Source organism: Mesoplodon bidens (assembly GCF_964165515.1).
Source record: "Mesoplodon bidens genome assembly, contig: HAP1_SCAFFOLD_49, whole genome shotgun sequence".
NCBI lineage: Eukaryota > Metazoa > Chordata > Mammalia > Artiodactyla > Ziphiidae > Mesoplodon > Mesoplodon bidens.
In genome coordinates this window covers 425,212-451,018 of record NW_027671810.1, presented here as the reverse complement: position 1 = coordinate 451,018, position 25,807 = coordinate 425,212, and the positions used below count along the sequence as shown (strand labels likewise).

The 25,807-nt window shown below is 38.3% G+C and overlaps 1 protein-coding gene across 1 annotated transcript in view; it reads left to right on the top strand.

Moving 5' to 3' along the window:
* Positions 1 to 22,685, top strand: part of LOC308610985 (E3 ubiquitin-protein ligase RLIM-like) — a gene marked incomplete at both ends in the record, with an annotated part of 69,005 nt that extends 46,320 nt beyond the window's left edge. The window contains 3 exons of the mRNA XM_081259938.1: positions 18,859 to 19,102; positions 20,434 to 21,951; positions 22,450 to 22,685. Coding sequence (XP_081116064.1) covers positions 18,859 to 19,102; positions 20,434 to 21,951; positions 22,450 to 22,685 — 1,998 coding nt within the window. The remainder of the gene's footprint in view (positions 1 to 18,858; positions 19,103 to 20,433; positions 21,952 to 22,449) is intronic.
* Between the last annotated feature and the right edge of the window lie 3,122 nt (positions 22,686 to 25,807).

Genomic DNA, 25,807 nt, shown 5'->3' with positions numbered 1-25,807 from the left:
TTCTCCTCCCCCAATTGCAATACACCCCTCCTCGCACTTAACCTTTTCAGTAAAGTTTCTCCTTACTATGCTGGTATTGTTTGGGTTTTTTTTAGTTGACATTGGCAACTGATAGAAGAAGTAAATATTGCTGCATCTGGATATATGTGATAATGGGGGATTGAAAACTCTAAAATTTTAAATTAATTTTTATTGGAGTATAGTTCTTTTACAATGTTGTGTTAGTTTCTTGCTGTACAGCAAAGTGAATCAGTCATACATATACATATATCTGCTCTTTTTTAGATTTCCTTCCCATTTAGGTCACCACAGAGCACTGAGTAGAGTTCCCTGTGATATACAGTAGGTTCTCATTAGTTACCTATTTTATACATAGTAGTTATATATGTCAGTCCCAATCTCCCAATTCATCCCACCCACCGCTTCCCCCCTTGGTAACCGTAAGGTTGTTCTCTACATCTGTGCCTCTATTTCTGCTTTGCAAATAAGTTCATCTCTACCATTTTTCTAGATTCCGCACATAAATGGTACTATACAATATTTGTTTTTCTCTGTCTGACTTACTTCACTCTGTATGACAATCTCTAGCTCCAACCATATCTCTGCAAATGGCACTATTTCATTCCTTTTTATGGCTGAGTAATATTCCATTGTATTTATGTACCACATCTTCTTTATCCATTCCTCTGTTGATGGACATTTAGGTTCCTTCCACGTGCTGGCTATTATAAAGAGTGCTGCAGTGAACACTGGGGTGCATTCATCCTTTCGAATTATGGTTTTCTCTGGATATATGTTCAGGAGTGGGATTGCTAGGTCATATGGTAGCTCTATCTTTAGTTTTTTAAGAAACCTCCATACTGTCCTCCATAGTGGCTGTACCAATTTACAGTTCCACCAACAGTGTTGGAGGGTACCCTTTTCTCCACACCCTCTCCAGCATTTATTGTCTGTAGATTTTTTGATGATGGCCATTCTGACTGGTATGAGGTGATACCTCACTGTCATTTTGATTTGCATTTCTCTAATGCTTAGTGATGTTGAGCATCTTTTCATGTGTTTGTTGGCCACCTGTATGTCTTCTTTGGAGAAATGTCTATTTAGGTCTTCCACCCATTTTTTGATTGGGTTGTTTGTCTTTTTGATATTGAGCTGAATGAGCTATTTGTATCTTTTGGAGATGAATCCCTTGTCAGTTGATTTGTTTGCAACTATTTTCTCCCATTCTGAGGGTGTCTTTGCATTTTGTTTATGGTTTCCTTTGCTGTGCAAAAGCTTTTAAGTTTCATTAGGTCCCATTTATTTATTTTTGGTTTTATTTTCATTACTCTTGGCGGTGGGTCGAAAAAGATCTTGCTGTGGAAAACTGTAAATATTAAATGATTTGGTTCATTCAGTGAATTATGAGTGTTAATGAATACATTAAACAGTCCACAAAGAGAGAGTTTTTTAAGCATCTGCTGTGTGCTAGGGTTTCCTCTACTAGGCCACAATTAGAAAACTCTGTTTGCTCAAAAAGCACATAGGTCAGTACAGAAGACTAACATAAAACCATCATGAGATGCATTGATAGAAATGTACACAGAGTGCTATGTTTACATTTGATAAAGTCATTTACTATGAGTGCCTAAGGTCTATGGCAGGAAAATAATGTGACAAGAAAAGTTTTATAGTAAAGGTGATATCTGAGAAGACCAGCAAAGAATAAACACGACTTTGTCAGATGAACAAACTGTGAAGAATCTGTGTTTGGCATTGGGAACAAAGTGATCACAAAAAGCACAAGTAATACCATGGTTCCTCTGGAGAGCAAAAGTAGTTGGAACTGACTCAACTGTAGCTCACATTTGTAAGACAACTGAAGGGGAGCTGGAAATATGAGCAGATACAAAGCAGCACAGCCTTTTACAACTATGAAAGTTGGGGACTGCACAACTCCAGGGGGTACCATTCATAACAATGTCAATGTGAATGACACATGCTGGAGTTGTGTACAGCCCTGAGCAAGACCTCTGAGCAGGTACCAAATTAGTAGAGTATTTTTATGCCAAGTGTATAAGTTAGGATGCTTTTGGTAGCAAAAAATGGAAACTGAATCTGTCTGTCCTCAATTTTAAGAGGATTTTGGAAAGAATATCAGGGCTCATGTAACAGAGGAGGACCCTATGGGGCCTTCCTAGGATAGACCCCTCCCCCATATCCTCTAATTTAGCTCCTCTCTGAAGTGCATAGATAACAGTATTTGATGCACATTTCCTGCTTTACAGATGCTAAAATCCCCACCAAATGGAAGGTTAACTACTTTATGACGATAAGCACATAGCCCCCAGGCCTACTGGAGCCAAAGAATTGATGACCTTAACCCCTGGGACACTGTCCTGTAACCTCACCATCAACCAAACAGAGAACTGTGCAGAAGCTGATCACATACACTGGGATTCCCCTCCCTCACCTTGCCTTTAAAAACACTTTGCTGAAACCCATCAGGAAAATGAGGCTTTTTGAGTACTAGCTGTCCCGGACTCTTTGTATGGCGCCTTACAATAAAACACTGCACTTTCTTTCACCACAACCCAGTGTCAGTAGATTGGGTTTACTGCATGTGGATAAGTGGACCCAAGTTTGCTTCAGTGACACTCACAGTACTGCTATGGGGCTTTTGCACAGCAATGGGAACCATAAACAAGACGAAAAGACAACCCTCAGAATGGGAGAAAATATTTGCAAGTGAAGCAACTGACAAAGGATTCATCTCCAAAATTTGCAAGTAGCTCACGCAGCTCAATATCAAAGAAACAAACAACCCAATCCAAAAATGGGCAGAAGACCTAAATAGACATTTCTCCAAAGAAGACATACAGATTGCCAACAAACACATGAAAGGATGTTCAGCATCACTGATCATTAGAGAAATGCAAATCAAAACTACAGTGAGGTATCACCTCACACCGGTCAGAATGGCCATCATCAAAAAATCTACAGACAATAGATGCTGGAGAGGGTGTGGAGAAAAGGGAACCCTCCTACACTGTTGGTGGGACTGTAAATTGGTATAGCCACTATGGAGAACAGTATGGAGGTTCCTTAAAAAACTAAAAAAGAGAACTACCATATGACCCAGCAATCTCACTACTGGGCATATACACTCAGAAAGCCATAATTCAAAAAGAGTCATTGACCACAATGTTCATTGCAGCTGTATTTACAATAGCCAAGACATGGAAGCAACCTAAATGTCCATCAACAGATGAATGGATAAAGAAGGTGTGGCACATATATACAATGAAATATTACTCAGCCATAAAACGAAACAAAATTGAGTTATTTGTAGTGAGGTGGATGGACCTAGAGTCTGTCATACAGAGTGAAGTAAGTCAGAAAGAGAAAAACAAATACTGTATGCTAACACATATACAAGGAATCTAAAAAAACCCAAAAGGTTCTGATGAACCTAGGAGCAGGACAGGAATAAACACAAAGACATAGAGAATGGACTTGAGGACACAAGGAAGGGGGAAGGTTAGGCTGGGACGATGTGAGAGAGTAGCATGGACATATATACACTACCAAACATAAAAAACTAGAGAGCTAGTGGGAAGCAGCCGCATAGCACAGGGAGATCAGCTGGGTGCTTTGTGACCACCTAGAGGCGTGGAATAGGGAGGGTGGGAGGGAGATGCAAGAGGGAGGGGATATGGGGATATATGTATACATATAGCTGATTCACTTTGTTATACAGCAGAAACTAACACACCATTGTAAAGCAATTATACTCCAATAAAGATGTTTAAAAAAAAGAAAAAGAAAAGAATGGAGGGTTTGTAAAGAAAAGGGAAAAGCCAGAAAGTGCTGGATAAAATTGAGGATTTCTGCATTAGAGATTCTGCAGCACTGAAGTACAAGAAAATTGAGTAGGGGGATGAAGATTTAAGAATGTTCAACTTTTTATGAATTTAATTCCTTTCACCTTTTTTTATGAGTAATGGTTACAATTTGAATTCCTTTATAAATTACTTTTGGGTGATTAACTGTGGTTTTTAAAATGCATCTCTGTACAAAGACTCTCTCTGAAATTTATTACGGTGGCCTAAATAAATTAATACATCTTGAAGGTCTTAGTGGTAAATCACCACGTTTAATTCCAAGAGAATTTAAAAGGTAAAGAAAAATTAGTTTCAAAAATATTTTCAACAAGTTGACATTTATGAAAAAATTTGAAAGATGAGCAGCTATGGGCATACCACCTTATTTTAGCTGATGAACTAATGAATATAGACTTCGCACATTTCCAAAGTACTGAACTGCCTTTTCTTCTATAGCAATCCTCAACATACACCAGGTTAAAAAAAACTAAGAATCGTAAATCATGATTTCTTCCCTAAAATCCCCTTTCTACTCATTTATAAATCCTCCTTAACATTAATTTTTTCCTATCATATTTCTTAGCCTTGATTATTTCATGTATTTGATGTACAAATGTACTGAACACTAACAATATGTACAAGATACTTTTTTTTAAAGCTACATGTTAATTGACACTTTTGTGCTTGGCACTGGAAGATACACTGTTGGAAGATTCAGCCCCTGCACTCAATTTTCTCACAGGTTAAAGAAGATTCAGACAGGAAATCCACAATTCAACACTCTGCTATAAAAGATATGAGAAAGGGTTGCCCAGGGGGTTTTGATTGTAAAGAGCACGAGAAACTATCTTTTCCTGGGTATGGGAGGATTCCTAGAGGAGATGTTACCTGAGAAAAGGAAGATGAAAAGAAATTGCCAGGTGAATAAGGGATATTTTTTAGCTTTTATTTCTATTCAATTCTCACACAAAAAGAAAAACTCAAAAAATAAATGAAGGTATATGACTCTCAGAGCTCCTTAGGCTCTTTGGTATCTATATTTGTAGCTGGAGATACATGTGCCACAATTATGTTCTAAGTTAAGGGAGTCTGCGTGTGTCATGCATCAAGCATGTAGCGCAAGCTCATGTTAATAAAAATAGCCAGTCAGGCATAATCAAGGTAGAAAAGCAACAACTCACTACATATTCACTGATAACTTTCCTCTAGTCCCCTCTCCTGTGTTCCTTTCACCCACCCAAATGTTTTGGTGTGTAAGCTTTCCTCTCAAGACAATGGAGTCCACAGCATGGCCATCACAAGTTTGAGTGTTGAACAATAGGTGAGATCCCTAGTGAATAATTATACCCAGTTGGAGAAGACTGAACAGTGCTTGGAGCCAGGTGAGAGAAATAGCGTTTGGCTTATCTGCTCTGAAATAATATCTGAAAGACTCAATCCATAAAGTTTCCATATGGTTGAAAGCAAGTTGAAGAGTGAACCCTGGGTCTTAACGTTATGTGTGTGTGTGTTTGTGTGTGTATGTACTGATTCATCAAATGTTAGGGAGAAACATTTTATGATAGAAAGAGCATTGGCCCCAGAGGCATGGGTTTAAAGTTCTATATCTGTCACTCTCTTGCCAGGAGGCTTTTTTAAAAGCTCATTTAATGACTCAGTTAATGCTTTTTTTACATTTGAAAAAGAATGAGGCTTTTTCCAACTTTAACTTTGATGATTTTATGGTCACTTTTATTTGCAGCTTTTTAAGACTCCCCATCTAAATAAACTCTTAGGCTCCATGACGTGTGCCCAACCTAGACATGCCGAAGGGGCTTTGAAATCCTGGCCTGCTTTCAGCCAACTTTATGCATTTATATCAGCTGATTTGTTACTTGATAAAAATGTTCAGGATAATGCAGTCACTTTTTTAAATGCTGTAGAAAAGACCACTTCAGAAACAGATGAGAACAGCCATGATAATGGACCGGAGTCCTGAGGCATTGAGCTGAGAATTCCATCTCCCCCTGCATGAGAGAGGCAGATCGTTACCCTCTACAGCATGTGAAGTTGGGGATTTGCTCCCTACCCCCCTAAATCTGGCTAACAGCTTCCCATCAGCCTACCATCTGGGAATGAATCTGGACCTGCAGATTTATAGTCTCAGTTGGTACCGTGTCTTAGGATGTGGAGGACAGCTTGCTTTATTTTTCCCTAATGCTGCTCCTTCTCAATCTTAAGAGCTAACTCAAGATTTAGTGAATAATCTATACACACGTTACATGAGCTACTCAGGTTCCCTCCCACATCGTGTCTTCCAGACTGAGGAGTTCTTCCAACCGCCTATTCTCAAACGGAAGTTCCTCCTCTCCCTCGATGGTTTTTGCTTCCCTCTGTATTTTAAGGTGTACTTATCAAAACTTCCTAAGAACTTCTAGGTTCAAACAAATTTCTATTTTGTCCAAGGGTAAGACAATACCTTTCACTTTGTTTCCAATATCCTTTGTGATAATGTCCAACAAATTTGGTCAGTGTTGGTTTCCTGGTCGTAATCTTAGACTGAACCTTCAGGCAACGGAGTCCTTAGGCTTTCTTCCGCAGTGATAATCAGTTCTCAGGGTCTTCCATCTCATAGAAGAGTTTCAATTATTTTACCTGAACTGTTTCTCCCTGCTCTCATTAGAGCTCCTCTGCTCATTTCAACTCCTCTTCATCCTACTTTGATGATATTTTTATTACCTGGAAGAACTTAGTTCTGTGCACAAATTTGGAAATTCTCCCATGGTACTTCTTATCTTGATCCCTTGAAAAAAAAGTTAAATAAGGCCGGTTCAATATGCCTTCTTAGGGGTTCCTATTATAAACCCTTTTCCTTCCAGAGAAAAAGATCATTTATCCCAACTCTTCATTTACTCTCTAAGATAATTCTCTCTCCATCTCAAAACATTGTCTCTAATCCCAAGAAAACTCAATTATTTAGCTTTAGTGAGGTGTAATTGATATATAATAAACTGTACACATTTAAAGTAAAATAAATAAATAAACTCTCAACTATTTCTAAACTTCCAAGTATATATAGATAGCTGATTACTTGTGACCTCTCACCAATGGGCCTGTTCCACTCAACTAAAGACAACTATGCCACAGAAATGCACTCAGTCTGTGTAGACTACAGATCTAAATGTCTACCCACTCACGGTGTCATAATATATTCTTAATAAAATGCTCTGTAATATTGATGACTGTGGTCTTTAGTGTCCCATGAACCTAAACATGTTGATTAACAGAGTAAAATGTAGATTTCACTGTGTGTTATTTACAGGAGCTTTATTTTTATTAAGGTCATTGCTAGAAAAATATGTTTCTGCTAATAGTATTTATACTATACATCAAAAGTTAAAGTTATGATTTTGGCAAGATCAGACTCCTGATACTCACTTATTTAGTATTGCCCAGTAAATTTTCAATATTAGAATTCTTTATCGATGAAGAATAAAGAATTCATGATACTTTTATTATTCACCTTTTACATTTGTATCCACTAAGAAGCATTTTCACAATACATGCATATGAATATTTGTGGATTATTTTAACGTATCTTTCACAATGTTAAAATCTCTTTCAAGACCCTTTTGCTGTTAAGAGGTCTTACCTCTTTAATAATAGATGATAGATGATTTATTGTCATATTTGCCAATGAAAAGGAAAACCATGCCCTGAATTTGTGATGTCACTCTATGTAGACACTTATGCATGGAAATAACCTGTAGGTGTTACACACACACATATATAGTCCTATATATATAAGTATATATTTTTATATGTATATATTGTGCATACATATGTATGTGTATGTATATGTTTATGTGTGTGTATGTACTCAGTTATCTTTCCACCCACCCATATATGCATCCATTGATCTATCCAGCTATCTTCCAACACACAGTACCCCTACAATGATAAAATAGGATCAGAGTTTCATAGAAATATAGAGCCCAAAAGATCCTTAGACATAGTTTAAAAACAAAGAATGTTATTCTTAGAGGTGTAACTCTCCAAGATAGCACCAGGAGAAAGAACTCAGCTGGAACCTAATCCCCATATTCCAATTACAAGTTCAGTTTTCATTCCACCATACCACACTGTCTTTCGCACAGATATCTGTTATACAGATGGATAGATACTGATCCTTAGAAGACAGTGTCAGTGCTGAAACTATTTTCTGTACTGAACACCCTGCTGTCAACTAAATTCTCGTTTGAGTTTTGAAGTTTACTGATGGTTTCTATCAGTCCCAAGCCCTCCTAGGCATTTTTACACATAATCAATAGGAGGGGAACTTCCTGTCTGGCATCAATCAGTTCTTTAAACCACAATTATCTCTTAAAATATTGTTCTTAAGTCAGGAAAAATGGATGTTAGTGTCAAACACAGCTTTGCTCACTCTCACACACACACACACACTCACGCAAATTACAAATAGTATTCGACTGCTCTATATTTCAGGCTATTCAATAACTAGATAAATGAAATATACTTTCTGTCTACATAATTTTTTTTTACTATGCCAACGCATACACACTAGTTGTTCCCTGCAGTACCTGCCTAATGCAACTAAATTTGCAACAGAGTTAATCACTGGCGCAGCTGAATATTTTAAGAGATTTCTCCTCTAGTAGGAAATTCATCTTTTTTCCAAGAAATGGGCATTTACCCACTCCTTTATCTCCAACTGAAGTAGTTCCGTGATTTCCTTCCTTTCTCTGATTTCCACGCTCCAATTCCCAAAGACAAGCTCATCTCTGATGACCTTTCAGTCTATGAGTATTTGGGGTAGGAGTGGGGGTAGTCCACAGTTAAAATAAAGTTTGTATACAATCACTTTCTATGTTGTTATGAAATTATTCTAAGCTTCCCTAATAATAAACTTACAAAGAAGCCATGCAAATGGTTCAGATGTGCATATGGAGATAACTATTATCTAGAAAGCATCCAGATTTCTTAAAAAGCCAAAAGAAAGAGACTGACTCACTCAGGATATATGGAAATATAAGTGAGGTAAGTGGTCTAGAGTGTATGTCATTATCAATAAAGCCCTAGGAGAAAATCATAATTTGAAAAGATACATGCACCCCAATGTTCACTGTAGCACTATTTACAATAGCCAAGACATGGAAGCAACCTAAATGCCCACCAACAGATGAATGGATAAAGAAGACGTGTCATACACACACACACACACACACACACACACACATATACACACACAATGGAATATTACTCAGCCATAAAAAAAGAATGAAATAATGCCATTTGCAGCAACATGTATGGACCTATCATACTAAGTGAAGTAAGCCAGACACAGAAAGACAAATATAGGGGCTTCCCTGGTGGCGCAGTGGTTGAGAGTCCGTCTGCCGATGCAGGGGACACGGGTTCATGTCCCGGTCCGGGAGGATCCCACATGCCGTGGAGCGGCTGGGCCCGTGAGCCATGGCCGCTGAGCCTGAGCGTCCGGAGCCTGTGCTCCACGGCGGGAGAGGACACAGCAGTGAGAGGCCCGTGTACTACAAAAAAAAAAAAAAGAAAAGAAAGACAAATATAATATGATATCACTTATATGTGGAATCTAAAAAAAATTATACAAATGAACTTATATATGAAATAGAAATAGACCCACAGACATAGAAAACAAACTTATGGTTAGCAAAGGGGAAGAGGGTGAGGGATAAATTAGGAGTTTGGGATTAACATATAAACACAACTACATATAAAATCGAGGGCTTCCTTGGTGGCGCAGTGGTTGGGAGTCCGCCTGCCGATGCAGGGGACACGGGTTCGTGCCCCAGTCCAGGAGGATCCCACATGCCGCAGAGCGGTTGGGCCCATGAGCCGTGACCACTGAGCCTGCACATCCACAACAGGAGAGGCCACAACAGTGAGAGGCCCACATACTGCAAAAAAATAAAAAAATAAAAATAAAATAAAATAAAATAAAATCGATAACCAACAAGGACTTCCTGTATAGCATAGGGAACTATATTCAATATTTTGTAATAACCTATAAGGGTAAAGAATCTGAAAAAGAATATATATGTGTGTATATATATATATATATATATATATAACTGAATCACTTTGCTGTATACCAGAAACTTATACAATATTGTAAATCAACTATACTTCAAGAAAGAAATTAAATTAAATTAAAACTAAAAAATAAAATAAACCCCTAGATATATTTTTGCATAACTGAATTAAATTCTTAAAACCCCAAAAATGAATGTTTTAACTGAATTTGAGAAATGAAGACTAAATTAAATCTTGGGTTTAGAATTAATTTGATTCATAATGGAAGGAAGTTAGAAAATAACATTTATTAAGAACAACACTGTTTAGCAATCCTATATGAAGATATAACACACAAAATATCTCCTATTACTTCCCTGTTAGAAGAGCTCTTTGCTTTAATACTTACACTACAGAGAATTTAATTAGTTCTCAATCAAATATTCTTCAGCCAGTGATTATACAGCAATAAAACATATTTGCATCTGCAAATTCAAGGTAACTTTTATAAGAACACAGTGGTTGGAGAAAATCTTGAGTTACATTCCAAATACATTGGGTAAAACTTCAGACTCCTGTGTAGACATTTTGAAAAGCCTGCAAAGTGTCACAGAAGAGGATGTGCAACTCTGATGTTACTGGGGTTAAGAGAGGCCATGTTACTGCAAAGCAATGTTTGTTAAAACCATATTAATTATTAGGTGATTAGGATATGATGATTTTAAATATCTATATTATAACAATTTTTTGTTTCTTTTGTTTCATTGCATTTCAGGAAATTTGTTGGGGTTGTTGGGCAAACATATAAAACATATTAAAGGTTTCCATTAAAATAATAGGAAATTTTTTCCTGGTTACATTTTAACAAAAACGGCTTCATTTTTACAAATGGATTCCTGACCTTAAGCAGGAGACACCTTTACATATAGTATCACATTTACTTTATTTTACATAGAATGTCACTAAAGTTTACCACAACCCATTTAGTTATCATTGCCTTTTACAAATAATGAAACTTAAACTGAGAGATTAAATAACTTACCCAATGTCACACAGCCCATGAGCGGGGGAGATCAGAATCCAATTCAATAGCCTTTGAAATGTTCACTATATAGTAGGACCATAGTTCAACTAATCAGGTATTTATTGAGTTTCTAACTGTGCATAACATTTGGTGTTAGGCATTAGAGGGGCACATAATGATGCCTACTTCTTGCATCACTACAGTTTACAATCTAGTAGAAGGCAAGTGCACACATTGTTCTATTTAAGAGTCTAAGAGGAAACAGGAAGGTGAAAAATGGCAAATATTTATGCAAACAGGAGTTTTACAGGCCATCTTGAAGGGCAGTGCATTTAATACAGGACTAGAAGGGTACAGATATTACAGAGAGGTTTGATATGAACTAGGGCATAAAGGGTAGGGCATCGCAAGCACAGATTACAATGTGAACAAAGGCATGGAACAAGTGACAGCACATGCAGAGAGATGTAGGTAAGGAAAGCCTGGAAGGTACTGAAGAAAACAAGTATACATGATACTTGTTAAAGGTAGCAAGGATAAGTCAGGGAGACTACTACAGAGGGGCTGTGTAGTAGGAGAGGGAGACGGGGCTCAACTCCTAATATAGTAAGAACAAGTAAGGATATAAAGGCAAGGAGCAGGGTGGGGGTCAGTGGATAGAAAATTACTAAGAGGAAACATCAGGGGTAAGGAGAATTCTGGCTAAACCAATTTGACAGAACTTTTTTCTGTAGTCAGGCTAGGGTGATAAGACATGAAGGGTGAGGGATAAAGAGTTTGATCATATATCAAGGGTAGAGGATTTTTGCTAAACTGACCCACCAGAATTCATGTTAATACTAGTCTAAAAGGGCCAAGGACAGAGCCTAAGGTCAGGGACTAGTTAGAAAGAGGACTCAGAGAAGCCTGACTCAAGTTTGGTCAAAGAAGAGTGCTATGGTCTGAATATTTATGTTCCCTCAAAATGTATATGTTGAAATCCTAACCCACCAAATTGGTGGTATTAGGAGGTGGAGCCCTTGGAAGGTGATTAGGTCATGAGGGTGGCACCCTCATGAATGGGATTAATGCCTTTTATTTCATATTTTTTGTGACTATTATTATTATTTTCATTGAAATATAGTTGGTATACAATATAAGCTACAGCTGTACAATATAGTCATTTGCGATTTTTAAAGGCTATACTCCATTTATAGTTATCATAAAATATTAGCTATAGTCCCTGTGCTGTACAGTATATCCTTGTAGCTTATTTTATACATAATAGTTTGTACCTCTTAATCCCCTACCCTCTCCCCTTCCCTCTCCCCACAGGTAACCACCAGTCTGTTCACCACATCTGTAAGTCTGTTTCTTTCTCGTTATATTCACTTGTTGGTTGTATTTTTTAGATTCCACAAATTCCTTCATGAATGGGATCAATGTCTTTTAAAAGAGGCTCCAGAGAGCTCACTAGCCCCCTTCCACCACGTGAGGACACAGCAAGAAGGTTCTGGCTATGAATCAGGAAGAGGGCTTTCACCAGAATGAGACCATGCTGCTATCTTGATCTTGGACTTCAGGCCTCCATAACATTACAAAATAAAGTTCTGTTGTTTATAAGCTACCCAGTCTGTGGCATTTTGTTACAGCAGCCAGAATGAAAAAAGACAGAGAGAGAATCTTTGTCCTTCCTTCCTCCCTTCCTCCCTCTGGCCTTTCTTCCTTACTTTACTTATTTCACTCTCCAACGCATATTCATTTAGTATCTACTTTAAGGAACTGAATAGATGGAAAACACAGGTTGAGCTATAAAGATCACTATTCTTATAGTATACAGTTTATTGGAGGAAGAGATAAGCGTCTGTGACAGAGCATGACATGCACAATTTTATTTTAGATAAACTGGTCAGGAAGACCTTTCCATGGAAGTGACATTTAAACTGAAGTTTGAAAGATGAAAATGTAGTAATGTTGGCAAATCTAGAGTGATTTTTGTAAGGACTTACTACACATTTTACTTTATTCTATATGCAATAAGTTGTCAAATGTGTTTGAAGATAGAGCATGCATTCTAGTAGTGTGGATAAGAGCTTGCATTTAGCCTGAATATTAAAGAGGCCCCAGGAAATCCGACCATAAGGAAACCCAAACTCTGCTCCCAATACAAATGCTACTTTTTAAAGAACTTTCACCCTTTGGTCAACCTACTGTCCATTGAATTTGTTGAGGTTTGTGGATATTAAGACTTAAGCAAGAGAGGTAACTTGATTATAGTACAGTAGTTTGAATTTAAGCAAAATGGTATGCCTGAAATGTAGGGGCCTTTTTGTAATGTAATTTGAAAATGTGGTGAGTTTCTTTGAATAGGCAACCCAGACTGACCATTCAGTGACTCTCCATAAGAGCGACTACAACACCCAATTAGCACCATAAAAGGGAGAGTCGACATGACAGAGATGTGAGGTGACCATTTTTACCCACACCACACGCTGCCATTGTGGTTACACCTACTGGTGTAAATACTTGGTGAAAGAGGCAGTGCACCTCCCTGTGACTGCAGGCTACTGAACAAAATCACCAACCTCCCTTCAATAGGAGCATATAAAATTCTAGGCCTGGAGAAGAACAAGTAATAAAGTAACTATTTACTCACCCTGAGTTCATTATCCTCTTCTCTTCTCCCTACTGGGTCGAAGGAAGGCAGAAGATAGCATTAAAGCTCATTTTCAGGGTCTGCATGTTCAGTTGTACAGGTGGTGCACTGCAAATTTATAGGAGTGTCATTCACTTTCTTCTTTACATGAATGGTGCCCCCTGGGAATTTTAGAGTGCACAACCTGTGAATGTGTATACAGCAGGCCTGCTTAATTTGGTTTTGCTCATATATTGTGAGCTTTTGTGTTGCTTATTCATTTTGTGTTCTCTGTGTTCATTTGTTTTGAGAAAAAACCTGATATCCGTTTCATCCTTGGAACCGTGAAATTCATCTTTAAATATATCTATATAGGTAACAAACAGAATATTATTTATGTATATGTAAGTTTATTTATTTATTACAATAATCTAGGATGTAAGACTTTACAAATAAACAAATGTGCGGAAATATGAACTAACTTGTTTGTGAATCACAGACCTGGAGCATGCCTCAGAGAAAGTATGTAAAATGGCTCAAAACTAGAGAAAGCATAGAAGCAAACTATCCACTGAAACGGCACTAATAGAAAAGCTATCAGAAGTCTAATTCTGAGCAGAACCGGGAAGAAAGGAAATCATAAGAGGGATGAGACCTTGCTAAATAAATACATTTTTATTTCCATAATTAGAGGTAAGCATAAGGAAGAGATGAAACTAATTCCTAGTGTCAAGCCTATGTAAGTGGAAAGGGTGTGATTTCAATTAACAAGAATTTCATGTTTAGATTCAAAACAAGTATTTGTGTCAAAGAACCAATTCCAGTAGATTCCATGAGACATGCATATTTATATTCATTTTTCTGCATAAATGCTTTCAAGCTTTTAACCCATCCTTCTGGTGGGAAAGAAAAAAACATAAAAATATGAAATATCTTATCAAGCTTTAATTATGTTTACTTCTTGATTTAAAATTACTCTTTATTAAGTTAAAACGAAGATATTCTAGACTAACTCCAAAGCAGAATTGAAATGGCACACGAAAATGATCAAACATGATTCAAGCATCTCATTTAACTGAGATTTTACTACGTTTGTGTAATGATGTCTAAAATTGTGTTTTCATTAAACAGAGCAGAGTAGAGCAAAACAGGGAGAGTCATCCTATAGACCTTGTTTGAATCTAAACATATTATCTATTACTGTAACTTTGAGAAAATCACTTAATTTGCATCAGCCTCCATGCCTTTATCTCTGAGAATAGTAATACCTATCTTGCATGGGGCTTGAGATCAAATAAGTTAAAACACAAGCAGAGTGTCTAGCAATTACAGTTGCTCAGTAAATAGCTCTTAATATTACCAATGGTCTCTGATGTGGGAAAACTATTACATAATAAAAAGATCCTTAATCGGGTATCTTTAAAATCAGGCTGAATGCAAAGAACTTCAGATTTTATGTCCTCCTTTTTTTTATTTTTACCCAGAGAATAATGCAATTCAGAAAACAGAGGGAGAGATTAATTTCCACTTCAACTGAAAAGTCATCATTATAAGAGTTTTTTCATCATGTGCTATAGTACATTAAATATAACCATAAAATCTTTGTTACCTCTCTATTGAAAGGTAGAATGTGGTGTCCCACTTCTTGAATATGGGCTGGTCCAGTGGCTTATTCAATCAACAGAATGCAAGAGAAAAGGTGTTCTTGCACTTGTGAGGTTAAGTCATAGGAAGACTTACAGATTCCAGCCAAGTCTCTTGAGGTGTTTGCTTTGGGTGAAGCCACTCACTATGTAAGAGTTCAACTACTTTGAGATATCCAGGTTGCTAAGACTCCAAAACTACACCAAGAAATTTCATGGAGAAAGACAGAGACAGAGAAAAAAACAGCCCCAGATTTTTCAGCCTGTGCAGCCCAACTCAAGCCCCAGATTTGTGAATAAAGATGCCATCTTGGTTGGACATTTCAGCACCAAAAGATGTGACTCAAAGAAAACTTAGCCAGAACCAAGGCCCCAGACATATGACACCAGTCAAGTTGTCTAATCTATCTCCAATCATTCAAACCACCACAGCTGAGGCCCAGTCATGATGGAGCAGAGATGAGCCATCCCCAGTATTCTTTATCTTTATTCTTAGCTCACAAAGTCCTGACTATAACAACATGGTTTCTATTGTATCTACCACTGCGTTTTGGAATGGTTTGTTATACTGCAATAGGTATCTGGGATATATGGCTTGATCATTTCTTACAGTTCTAAAGCCACAGAACTCCTTTTACCCATATTCAGGGAGAATGCTATCTCTTGCTTAGTTTCAGTCTCGCTTTGAGTCATAGAATCTGTTCAGAAGCTTCCGTGGACAGAGTCAGTAAAAGAAAACTCTTGATTACAAAACTCCATCATTACAACCAGGATAAAAGAACAGCCAAATCTGCTCACACACACCCCGTTTTTTCACCACATCATAAACAATGGATTGGCCAAATTTTTAAGTGCTTGACTCTGTTTGAAAGTAAGCAGCTTTCCATCTTCAACCTCTTCCCCTCCAACTCAACTTAGAGTGATGCTCTAGTCAACCTCCGGACTTCCTGATGCACCTCCCATCTCTGAAATGAGAAGTGAAGAAAAAACATCTTCAGAAGACTTCTGATATCAAGACAAGGGATAGAACAAAGGCCAAAGCAGCAATATTGCCATCCAGAGGAAAAACTACTGAACCTACACTGCAATACTCAGAAGGAAAGTCAAGACATGAGAGAACTAAGTGTAAAGCACAGCTATATTGGTGGCTTCTATTTAAATAATCAAGGTCAATAAGTAGGTCTCTGGGATGATGATCCCTATACCCTGTTACTTGCACCAGAATTGGGACATAACCAGGAACAAATAGTTCAGGAAGCTAGAGTCATTGACACTGAGAGCCAACTACAGGGAACACCAAACATCCGGGGCTATTAGTTCATGTGCTTCTGTACCTAAATTTGGAAAGACTGTAAGACTTTCTGAATCTTCAGGTAACTTGCATACTATTCTAATCATAAGCAATCATGCTCCCTCTTAAGCTAAACCATACAACTTCAGAATCAGGTGTTACTTCTTATTGGTACCACTGTCCACTAAGCAAAGACAGAAATACAGAAAGTACAGAAGTACTCCTGACCCCTGCCTTTCCCTCATATATTCCCCCTCCCCACTTTTCCATCTGTCCCATATATTACTAGGTTTAATCAGTTCTGCTGCCTAGAGATCTGTTAAAGTCCTTCATTTTAATCATATTCCTTTGCCCTGATTCAGATCCTTGTCATCACTAGCCTAGGCTGCCCTCTATCTATTTCTGACCCTCCCATCTGAACTGTTGCCCTTCATATTCATCCTCAATACTGCTATCAATATTATTTCTAAATTGCAAATTTGACCATCAACTGTCTAAAGACTTCAACATCTTTCCATTGCACTAATGATAAAGTCCAACTTCTAAACATGTCATAAAGGTCTCCATTTTTTGGCCTTGCTCTGCCAATTTAACTAATGTCTTTTTTTAGTAATTAAAATCTACTATCCTTGTTGTTTTATGAGTGTTAGCAGTGGCTGTTCTCACTTTTGAAAATATTTACCCCTTTCATTCACTTAGAAAACTCCTATTCATCCTTTAAAACCCAAATGCAGTGAAACCGATTTTCTCTCTCACTCAAATCACTTTCTCCTCAAAACTGTAATTTTACCTCTGTGTAGCTCAATTGTTTGTTATACTCTAATGACAACAGATTCTTAAATATACTCATCTTTGTATCTTAATATCTGATAATATGACTGACATTTAACAAACGCTAAACATACTTGACACTTGAATTGATTGAATTGAATTAAACTGAATCAATCACTCTCAAGAACACTAACGATTGTTAGGGTTTCCTGCATCAAGAGTACAAATCACGCTGAATTTTCATAATACTGCTAGTTTTGATTGAGGCACAGCAAACAAGTTTACAACAGATTTCCCCTGTGAAAAGAATAACTTCAGTAAAAGATAACAAATACACTCAGAAGTCCATAAAGGAGGCAGGGTAGTCTAGGGGATTCTGTTCTCATCCAAAGACGTGCTGAGATTTGATTCAGAGGGGAAAGATTGATTTTTCTAGCTTAAGTTAAACGAGGCATGGAACAAATGTCAAAAGCAGGACATAGACTTAGATTCTTCACTGTCACACCAGTAAAGTTACCATCCTTCCATCTCCTTGAGAACAAACAAGAAAGCCTGCTGTGGACCGTGAACAAAACAACAACCGTGAATTTACACAGCTCCTTAACCTTCTAAGCTGTGTACTGAGAGTGAATTAGAGGTCTCCTCCAGATAGCATTGCAAATGAGCGTTATTTTATTTTCACCAAGCCTTTCAGGTGATACATGCGACAAAATCAGCAAAGTCAGTACTCACTGTGGCAGACAAAGTAACTATTATGTATCTGTCCTAAAAGTTCCTGTGATGTTCTGGCTAGTTTTGCTTAAGTACTATTTATAATATTTATGAGAAAGGAGGACAAAAATGAACGTGATGCTTTTGTGGAGAAGGAATTCCCTGGCTGAGCAGAAAAGCCTGCCAAAGTTTTGGTGTTTCTTGTTTGTTTGAAACAAGACTGAAGGACCATATAATGCAAGATGAAGCCATTAACAGTTAAAAGGGAGAGGACACACTGAAGAGACTCAGCCAGGGCCCTGGTAAATTATCAAAAATTGTGGGCTTTCTTAGTGAGAGTCTAGGATTTGAGAAATTCATGAGGAGAAAAGGCGGAGGTCCCTGGGCACCTGAAAATGAGAATTGCTGCATTGAACTAGGCTGACTTTGGCATGGCATTTTGAAGAAGGCAGTCCTATGGAATGTAACGAATAAATAGAGTATATCAGAGCCTGAAAACGCCTCCTGAAAACCTGAGAATAGGCTCATGTGGGTGAAACGAGGTGAAGCACGGTGCTTGGTACACTATAAACCCTCAGTAACATTGGCTGGTTTTGAATGAAATGAAACCTAACCTGAATCCAGTCCCTACTCGGTAACAGCGGGGAAGATAATGGGTGCCTAGGCAACGTCTAGCAAGTTCTGGGCTCGAGGCGGCTCCCAACCGTTGCGTCACCAGGGGCCACAGAACTGAGTCGGGAAGGGAGAAGGGAGGAATCTGTGCGGAGGGTCATCCGACTGAGTCGGAACCGGACACTCTGGCAGGAAGTAGAAAGCGAAGAAAACGAAACGACCATTGGTGAATTTCAACAGCACGTCGTGAATTTCAGATAATTTTCCACTTGTTTATTAAGGTGGAAAACTCGGATTCCAACGATGAAGGAGATGGAGTTTCGGCCCAACACATAAGTCAAACGGACCGATTGGTTCGAGAAGAAGATTTCTCCAGGTTCGTAAATAATCTGAGTGAAGAAGATTACGAATTTATGAGAGACAACAATCTTCTAGGCATTCCAGGTGAAAGTACGGAAGAAGAGTTGCTGAGAAGACTTCAGCTAATTAAAGAAAACGCACCACAAGACTCAGATGAAAATACAGGTATATTCTGCTTTTGGAGGGAATAGGATGGGATGAATAAGGAACTTCATAATAGGAAATAGTAACTTCATAATAGGAAATAGTAAATTATACAGAAGTGACTTACATTCATTTGGTAAGTAACTTCTCATAAAAAGAACTGGCATTTACTTGATTTTTGGTGAGCATGTCAAGGTCTGTTTGTTTGTTTTCCTGATTCACATTTGGGTTGTTTTAATTGGGAAACAGTGCAAAGTAGCCTATTTGTATTTTTCTTGGTTTTCTACCTCAACTGAAAGTCCCTCCTACTTCCTGAATTATTTTTTCTACATAGACATGTAAAAAAAGCAAACAGAAATATTCTCCACTGGGGACAATTGTGCTCTCTTCAACACCTGGGGACATTTGACAATGGCTAGAGATATTTTTGGTTGTCACAGGGGAAGCATGGGTGTTACTAGCATCTAGTGGGCAGAGGCCAGGGATGCTGCCAAAGATCCCACAATGCACAGGATAGCTCCCCAAAACAAAGAATTGTCCAGCACCAAAATGTCAATAGTGCTAAGGCTGAGAAACCCTGCTCGAACCTCAGGTCTGGTGCTTTCCCTCCCAGTGTGAAGTAGAGGATTTTGCTGTCTAATGAAGAGGATACTATAATACTTTGGCTCTTGAATATGGTCTTATATGTACCATGCTAGGTTCAGTCTATTCATTTGATCTGACCTTCAATTTAATGTCAATTAAAAATCTTGGTAACATTAAGAAGTATTCAAAATGCAAACACTTTTAAACCTATAAAACTTGTTTATGTTTGGGCAATAACCTTATATTTTAAAACAGCTTATCTATTATCAAAAGCACATAAGTGAAGAGCCTAGAAGTAGTCATGTTGGAGACTAATGAAAATTAGACAATAATGTAAATTGAACTAAACTACTAGCATTGTACCTTAACTGGTGTTTACCTTGTTTAATTGCATTAGTGTTTTGACAGTGGACTGAAAAAAAAGTCTCTTGACATTCCTCTGACAGTGGTACACAGGGCTGTGTATATGATGAAATACTGAAACATAGGCTTCCTCCGGATTCCCTTTTTAAAAAATTCTCTAAGTTTATCTAGGATTAGCTCACTCTTTTTGGATGGAATCGAAACTTTTCTACCTTTACTTATAAATCTACACAGTGCAGTTTATAAAATATTAACTCTATAAATGTGAAATCAGTTGAAAACATCTGAGTATTTAAGTTCTCATTTTTTGTTTATTTTTGAAACAAAGTTTCAGAGTGCTATTTTATGATGGTTCTAATTTTGGTGGTTCTTTTATGCACCCTCCACATTTTTTTTGTTAACAGACAGAGGAGACTCTTCAGATGACGTGTCTAGTGGTGACTCTCTAATAGACTGGCTTAACTGTTCTGGACAAACTGAAAATATGACAAGTGGACAAAGAGAAAACCAATCTTGGAGAGAAGAGAGCCTAATTAATCCTAAAAGTGATCAGTTCATATTCAGTTTAGAAATAAATGTTAACCTTGATAATGGGAGTCCAAATCTAGAGAATGAATATGTAGCATCTGCAAGACTTCCCAGAAGAGAAAATATGGAAGACAGCCAAAGGCAAGTGGAAAGTCCACAATCTGAATCAATATTTACAAGACCATCTATGTCTGAACAAGATACAACTGAAACATTAATGGAATTCCCACCTACCACAAGTCAGAGAAGAGCAAGAAGTAGGAGCCCAGAGTATTGGAGAACCAGAGCAAGAATTGAAAGTTGGTCGCCTCCACGTTCACTTAGGGAAATTGTACAAAGACTTAATCATAGTATACCCTCTCAGAATTTTGAGCAGCCTCTGCTAAGTGAGAATGCGAGATTTTCTAGAACTGAGCACCAAGAAATATTGACACAGCAAATGACTGGATTTGAGTTGCAAAATAGCGGTCTTATTGAAACTTCTAGAACAAGGAATGCCGTTCATGGAGAAAATTCTCCAGATACAACCAGCAGTGGTGAATCTTGGGGAATGAGGGAAATATATCCAACCAAACCCTTCAATCTTGAAGTAGGACAAGTTCATTCTGGAGCATATTCTCAGAGAGACAGCAGAGCTAGTAGAACTCAGTTAACATCTGAGACACCAAACAACACTGTCACTTCTGAAAGTGAACGAGGACTGAGGCATATGTATTCACATTCTGAGCAGGCAGGTGTGAGAGCTTATGTCAATACCATTAGAAATCCCGATTGCAGAATGTTCAATACTAGCTTAAATGATACAACATCTGTTCCAATTCAGAGCACGTTAAGGCAGACAATGGCAGAATTTAGTAACTCAAGTAAACTTATGGACAGTGACAGTAATTTAGAGCATAGTGTCTCACCTCCAAGTCAAAACATGGAATGGCTAGAGTCACCTAATGGTAGTAGTAGTGGTACATTTGGTTCTGATTCAAATGCTAGCTATGATACCCATTCAAGTTCCACAATGATTTGCCATTCAAGCCACAATTGTATGTCTAGTTCCAGTTCTAGTCCTATTCCCGGTTCCAGCTCAAGTGATGAAAATTCAGGAATTAGCTCACTGATGTTTGAAGGCAGTGAAGAGACAAACTTATCATCAGACTTATCATCAGAGACCAGCCAAGGGGGTAGACCAATTATCCTTGAGAGTAATTTAGAGCATAGTGTCTCATCTCCAAGTCAAAACATGGAATGGCTAGAGTCATCTAATGGTAGTAGTAGTGGTATATTTGGTTCTGATTCAAATGCTAGCTATGATACCCATTCAAGTTCCACACTGATTTGTCATTCACGCCCCAATTGTATGTCTAGTTCCAGTTCTAGTCCTATTTCCGGTTCCAGCTCAAGTGATGAAAATTCAGGAATTAGCTCACTGATGTTTGAAGGCAGTGAAGAAACAAACTTATCATCAGAGACCAGCCAAGGGGGTAGACCAATTATCCTTGAGAGTAATTTAGAGCATAGTGTCTCACCTCCAAGTCAAAACATGGAATGGCTAGAGTCATCTAATGGTAGTAGTAGTGGTATATTTGGTTCTGATTCAAATGCTAGCTATGATACCCATTCAAGTTCCACACTGATTTGTCATTCACGCCCAAATTGTATGTCTAGTTCCAGTTCTAGTCCTATTTCCGGTTCCAGCTCAAGTGATGAAAATTCAGGAATTAGCTCACTGATGTTTGAAGGCAGTGAAGAAACAAACTTATCATCAGACTTATCATCAGAGACCAGCCAAGGGGGTAGACAAATTATCCTAATAATATCTGATGAAAGTGACTCTGGGTCCTCCCATAATATGCAACAGTTTTTCCTCTTAAATGAAGATGATCTATACCAAACTACAGGACTCACCAAAGCACAGATTGACAATTTGGCTGTAAGATCTTTTGGTGAAAATGATGCACTAAAAGCCTGTAGCATTTGCCTTACAGAGTACACAGAAAACAGCAAGCTTCGCATACTACCTTGCTCCCATGAATATCACATTCACTGCATTGATCGCTGGCTGTCTGAGAACTCTACCTGTCCGATTTGTCGTGGGGAAGTAGTGGATTCCAATGAGAGTGAAAATCCTGATTGAGATCTGAATTCTCAGCTATATAAAGTGTTATAGGGCTTCCCTGGTGGCGCAGGGCTTGAGCGTCGGCCTGCCGACGCAGGGGACTGACAATAAAAATTAATTTCACACTACAGCAGTTCACTGAATTTCAATAAAAACTTAGCATGTGCACTGGGTTGGGATGTTCCTGATTCCATGGGAGAAATGTCTTAATATGATAAAATGAATCTAGATAGATCCTAGTAGTATTATCTCATCATGTAAATCCCAGACATCTCTTAGCCCTGTTCAATCCTTGTTGTGCATGCAAAGAAACAGAAACCCAACCAAATATCAATAATTAAGAAGCCATTTAAGACTACATTAGAGTCATTCACATAAAGAAGTCATGTTACATTCCTAGAATGCCATAAAAAGCTTTGAAACCCTTCTCTTCCTATCTCTCTCCACAGCAGTTTATCCCACCTCCCTAACACTACCTTAACGTTTCTCCTATTCCCCACTACCAATGTATCAGTCAGTTCTAGCTAAAAACTGATGGCACACTTTAAAAGAGTGATGGAATAGCATTTAATGAAGAGACTAAAGTGTGTAAAGAATGAAGGGAAACCAAGAGATGATGAAGTACCCTGAGGCTAGCAGCTGTGAGAAGCCAGTATTATAACCACTAGGTTTGAAGGGGCATAGAGAGATAGCAGTTCCTGCAACCCAGAATGTCTTCGAGTTATAGGAGAAGCCCACCCAACAAGAGATGTAACCTTAGAAAATGGCATCCACTGCCAACCTAAAGTTTGGAAGGGGGCAGATCATGGAAATAAATACCCTTGCCTTCTTTCCTCCTGACTTCTAATCACTTATCAGTAGGTCATATTAACCCAACCCAACCTGAAGACACAGAGAGACTGGTCCATGAAGCTGATAAAGATCAGCCTCCTGGAATCACGAAGCAGGGTTAAGAAGGATGGCGAGTAGATCCGGTAAGCAAATCAGAGACCATCTACCACAACCAGCATTCCCAACTCTCTTCAAACCCAGCCTGTGTATGCTTTCTTGCCTGTTCCGCTTCCGCTTGTTCTCTATTCCACTCTATGACTCAGCTCTTTAACAACCCTCTCTAATTTCCTTTCATTTACTCAGATCTTGTATTTTTAAAAGTGATAAGATGACAAAGCCTTAGAACTTAATTACCTTTCTCTTAAACATGTCACACTTTGATTTGCTGTGATTGTAAACAACTAAGGATAAAGGGCAGTTATAGGTATGTCTTTAATTTTTGCTTCTTCAATATATTCGAGCTTCAATTTCTTTCTATATATGTTTAGTTCATATAATTAATTTTTGAAACAGATTCTGATTTCTTATAAAGGGTTTTATGGTTTATATATGACTCTTAATCATATGATTAAGAGTGAATTCATGTGAATGACCCAAAGTAGCCAATTGCTGCTTGGAGCCTCACAAGCTGCAATATGAAAGCCTTAAAGGTAAAACTTGGCTTCAAGAAACATGTCTACATAGTTCAATTCTAACTGTCCCCAGTAAAACCATCACCCAAAACCCCGAGTATTTGAAATCAAAATTTAGGTCATGCTTCCTTCCAACCTAAACATAGTGAAGGATTTTTCTCCTATTTCAGCCTGAAGACTATTTTGGGGGGATGTATTGGCCAGTCCAGAAAATTTTGCTTAAATTTTTCAATCCTGGTATAGGTGAGAGTACATTGTATTATAACCTAAAGCAATAATCAGAAATTTTGTGCAATGTGCAACCTATACAAATGTAGGCAGTGTTAAGTATACACCTTCTCTAAAAAGTTAAAGTCAGAAACATCACTGACCTTTCTTTTCTATGTGAATTGCTGGCAGCCACAGTATTTGCACATAACTACAAAATATAAATGGGGAGTGGTGGTGAAGTTTTTGAAAACATCTTTGAGGTAGCATATTTTTCACACAGAAGATATCTGCATGGCCAGAAATGAAGGCTTGGATCAAACCTCTGAAATTTACATTAACTTCTGAAAGTTGTTTGAATAGTCTGATTTTTAGGAAGTATTTTTGATATCAGATATACTTCATTTAAAGTGAGTAGAATAATTATAACAGTACTTGACTTTCATGCTATCCTAACAGATTAAAACCTTCCAAAGGATGATAATTGATTAATTAATGCTTCAGTACATTCACATGCACCTTCTGTGGTCGACAGAATTCTAAGATGATGCCCAATGATCTTTGTAGGAGCCCCTCCCCTTGAGTATGAGACCTGTGAATGTGATGGAATATCATTCCCATTATTAGATTATGATATATAGCACAGTTGATTGGGAGCTTATCCAGAGTGAGCCTGACCTAATCAGGTGAGCACTTAAAAGGCACACAGAGGACTTCTAATCCAGATAAGATGGTTTATACTTCCCTCTCCCTGCTCCCCCTTTATACGCACAACTATATATCCTGGAAATAATATGAGACAACCAAAGGAGATCTCTGAAAGGTCTAGAGAAGGTGAATTGCCTAGGGACCCTCAGAATGGATAAACAGCCTCATGGCAGGGCACCTTATGACCCTCTACCAACAAAAAAATGTGATCCAGGCCCAGCATTTCCGAAATCCCAACTTAGTAACAGGAAGTGGCTCAAAGAGGCTCTTCCTCCATCACATCAAATGGGAATCCCCCAAACACCAGGCGAGCCTTGCAGAACCTGCAAGGACGAACAATTGGAAGCCCTGATGACAATAAGTGACCAGGGAAAGTGCTTTCCTTCCCCACTGGGCCTGAGATCCCCCTTCACCACCCAGACACATCAGTGGCTAAGGGTCCCAGCAAAAGTGCTCCTACCACAAAAAGCTCCCACCTGGACAATGCTCTCCTCAGATGGGCCTGAGACTCCTCTCCCCTCCCCAGAAACATCAGGCAACTTGCTGATACAAGCAACGGAGATCCCTCCACAGAAAGCTCTCAACCTGGTAAGCACTCCTTACAGTCCAGGGAGACCCTGTCACAAGTGCCTGGCCCAGGAAGGACTCTTCATCACGTGTTCCAGAGATTCCCTTCCCTCACCAGAATCACCAAGTGCCGTATCCTGGGGAAGCTACTTCAGACCCCATAAGCAGCATGAGAAGGGACCAGAGGTAACCCTA